The following is a 3,615-nucleotide window of genomic DNA, read 5'->3' on the forward strand; positions in this document are numbered from 1 at the left end:
GAGATTTTGTGAATATTTCCTTTACGACTTTTTTTTTTTAATTCACTCAGAACTTCGGAGGAGAAAATGGAGAGATCTCAGTGAACTCTTTCAAGACCGAAAACCAGAGCAAATGTCATTTTTTTTTTTAAATGAATAATTCTAATTTATATTTTGTAAGTTCTGTATTTTGTATCAATTGTATTAAACTTGATCTTTTAGTTCTTTATGTGTCTGAAAAGTAAATTATTTTACGTTCCAGTTCCTCCAATAATTAACTAAAGAGTTGCAGAAAAAAACTTATTTAGAGCTCACAGCTTCACACAACCCAACATTATATTTGCCCAATAAAACGCATTTTTTTCAGCACAGCTCCATTTTTTTTTATATAAAGCACAAGATGAAACCACAAAAAAAACTACATTAAAATTAATTTATTTAACAAATAGAACTATAATATAAATGATAATAAATTTCAAATATACAGTATATTACATAATGCATCCCTTCCAAAGGGATTTAATGCAATAACAAAAAAAATAAAATAAAACAGAAAAAAAAGACAAACAGACAGTGCTGTTAAATAGAAATACATCATCTCTTACATGGAAGAGAGACACATTTATCTTTACATATATTTATCCCTTTATCGACCATGTAATCTGCTGACATCAATGGGCTGAAGAAATCATGGCAGATGGGATCCAAGCGCCCTTTAACCCCTTGCTATAGTGATCTGCAACATGTGTCTCTCCAGGTGTTGGAAAACTACAACTCTCAACATGTCTATTTTTTTTTATTTTCAATGTCATGCTGGGATTTGTAGTTTCCCAGAAGCTAGAAAGTAACTTGTTGCAGATTACTAGACTGCTACAGTAATAATAATGTTACTGTTAGGATTATGCACTCATATTAAGAAAGTTTTAAACCAAAACCTATCATCCTAATTCATTAATTTGGACTTAAAATGACAGAATACATTTGGATCTTGGATTTTCAGCTTGCTGGATACTTCTTCAGCTTTCCACCAGTGGGTTGTAGGGCTCTTCTAGCCAGATGCAGCTAACAATGCGATAATGGCAATATATGTTGAAGTGATATAGTATTTCTACCAATGAATTCCCTAGGAATTCATAAATAGTGACACAGTTATGGTGCAGGAACAATTCACACAAAAGGTTCCTTGCCAAGTGTCTGGAGTGGGTGGTTCAAGTGACTTATTATGAGAGATGATACATGCTGTATCCAACATGTGCAGTGTACAGTCCCATGGGTGATACTGGCAGGGTAGGCCTATGGAAGGGATTGGAGGTTCCATACAATGAAGCTGTGGGTACAGCAGTCCCCAATGGGAAGGAGATACCAAAAGCTGGTGGCAACATAGGCTTGGCTGCCATTTTTAGTTTTTCAAGTTCTGCTTCTTGAAGCCTCTTGGCTTTTGCTCTTCTGTTTTGGAACCAAATCTTCACCTGAGTCTCAGTGAGGTTGAGTGAGCTGGAGAATTCTGCTCTTTCTGCTATGGAAAGATACTGTTTCTGCCTGAATTTCCTCTCCAAGGCCAGGAGCTGGGAGGTGGTAAAAGGAGTCCTTGGCTTCCTGTTGGTTTTGTGTTTTCTCAGAGTGCAAGCTGGGGGGCTCATCCTCCCTGAAGAGATCAGAATAAGGGTCTTTTTTTTAGAAACAACATTCAAAGATATTATGGAACCAAAATAACACAAAGTAGACTATTGTATTCATCTGCAAAGTTCATAGGACGCTGTACTAAAACTATTTCTATTACATACAAGTAAAATAATATTAATTGCTATTACTATTGCTATAAATGTAATATCTTAATTTCCCAAAGTTAGATCACAAGAAAAAAAAAAAGATGAAATAATAAAATAATATTATTCCTATTACTATAATATTATATCTTAATTTCCCAAACTCTGAGAAAAAGACAAAATAATAACATAAATAAAATATCATTGCTATTACTATAAATAGAATATCTTAATTTCCCAAACTCTGATCACAAGAGAAAGTGATGAAATAAAATAATAATATTAAATTACTGTTGCTATAAAAAACTGTATCTTAATTTCTTAAACTTAAATCACAAGAGAAAAAGTCAAAATAATAACTAATAATAATAATCATCCCAGGGCTCTTGCTTGTCACTATGTGCTTTACTTTATGATGCTTCTATAAATATAATAAAATTATTCTTACTAATATTGCTGATATAAAAATTAAATCTTAATTCTCCAAACTTAGATAAGAAAAGAAAATGATGAAATAATAATGATAATAATAATAATAATAATCATCATCACAGGGCTCTTGCTAGTCACTATGTGTTTTACTTTGTGATGCTTCTATAAATAAATACAATTCTATTATTGCTATTACTATTGATATAAAACTTAAATCTTAATTTCCCAAACTTTGAACGTAAGAGAAAAGGACACAATAATAATAATAATAATAATAATAATAATAATAATAATAATAATAATAATTTCAAGGCTCTGTACTTTACTTTTTGATGCTTTTGATATTATATCATAGTTTTTTTTAACACATTGGTTCAGTTGACAGAAAAAAACAAAACAATAAAGTACAAGACCAATTATAGAAAAACTCCGTGACAGAAACAGTTCCCAAACTTTTCTACAAGCAACCAAAAGAGTTAATGCAGCTAAAAGAGCAGAAAGAGGGGCAGCCTCCCCAAATTCAGTACTTACTTGTTGGGGAAGGAGAGAATCTGGGATTTTGCATCCAGGGGTTCCTTTCTCTATCAGGACTCTCAGACTTAACAAGTGCTTCTTCTGGGAGTTTCATGATTCCTCCTACAGTAAAATGGCTGTTGAGAGAGATAGGGGAGCTGGGGGGGTCTGCAGCTGTGGCAGCGAGGGAGCCCACCCTTGGGCTTTGGGATGTCCCGGCTAGTGGGGATGCAGAAGGGCTGGAGATGTCCCTGTCTCTTCCTGGCTTCTTGTCAGCCATCAATGCCTCCACACTGAAGGGCAGGACTGCAGCATTCACCCTGGGCTTGTTGTCACTTTCCTCCTCCACTGCCATCTTTAGGCTGGTCTGCATGGCGGTTTTGCTGTAGATAGGGCTTTCAACTGTTGCTCCACCAAGCTGGAAAGAAGTCATAAGAACACCAGGGGCCATACAGAAGTGATCCCTGCAAACCTCAGAGAGCCAGGGGACATGTGCTTTCCATGGGAGATCAGCAATGTAAATCCTGCGCAGGCTGGCAGCTCGTTGTCATACTTCAGGCTGGGGACTCAGCACTTTCTTGCTAATAAAGCAGAAGCTAATAATGGTCTAGTCCAATAGGACAGGAGAGGGGGAGGGAGCAGAAGAGTGATAGGTCCCAGCTCCCCTCACACACAGCTCTCCCCCAGCCCCAGACCTGGAGCTGCGCCCATTCCCAGCCCAGCACAGCACTGTCCTTTCATACACTTACCCAATTGCCCTTTTTTTGTGATTTGCAAACTTGTTGTTGACTTGTTAAATAAAAGAAATGCAAATCAGATTGTTTAACAGCAGCTGAAAATGACCTGCAACACAAGGGAAGAATAATTAGTGTGTTTATTATGCCTCCTAATCCACCTTCAAAGGGGCCAGGGCTTCTTTATACTA

The 3,615-nt window shown here is 36.3% G+C and overlaps 1 protein-coding gene across 1 annotated transcript; it reads right to left on the bottom strand.

The window, feature by feature from the left end:
* Positions 1–398: 398 nt before the first annotated feature.
* On the bottom strand, positions 399–3,284 carry MSX1 (msh homeobox 1). Its single transcript, XM_073657359.1, has 2 exons — positions 2,709–3,284; positions 399–1,624 (listed from the first exon to the last, which is right to left on the bottom strand). The coding sequence occupies exons 1-2, from the start codon at positions 3,139–3,141 to the stop codon at positions 1,200–1,202; spliced, it is 858 nt and encodes a 285-aa protein (XP_073513460.1). The 5' UTR covers positions 3,142–3,284; the 3' UTR covers positions 399–1,199.
* Between the last annotated feature and the right edge of the window lie 331 nt (positions 3,285–3,615).

The sequence above is a fragment of the Phyllobates terribilis genome, unplaced genomic scaffold (genome assembly GCF_046119375.1).
Source record: "Phyllobates terribilis strain yellow unplaced genomic scaffold, ASM4611937v1 Scaffold_1__5_contigs__length_1240528914, whole genome shotgun sequence".
Lineage (NCBI taxonomy): Eukaryota > Metazoa > Chordata > Amphibia > Anura > Dendrobatidae > Phyllobates > Phyllobates terribilis.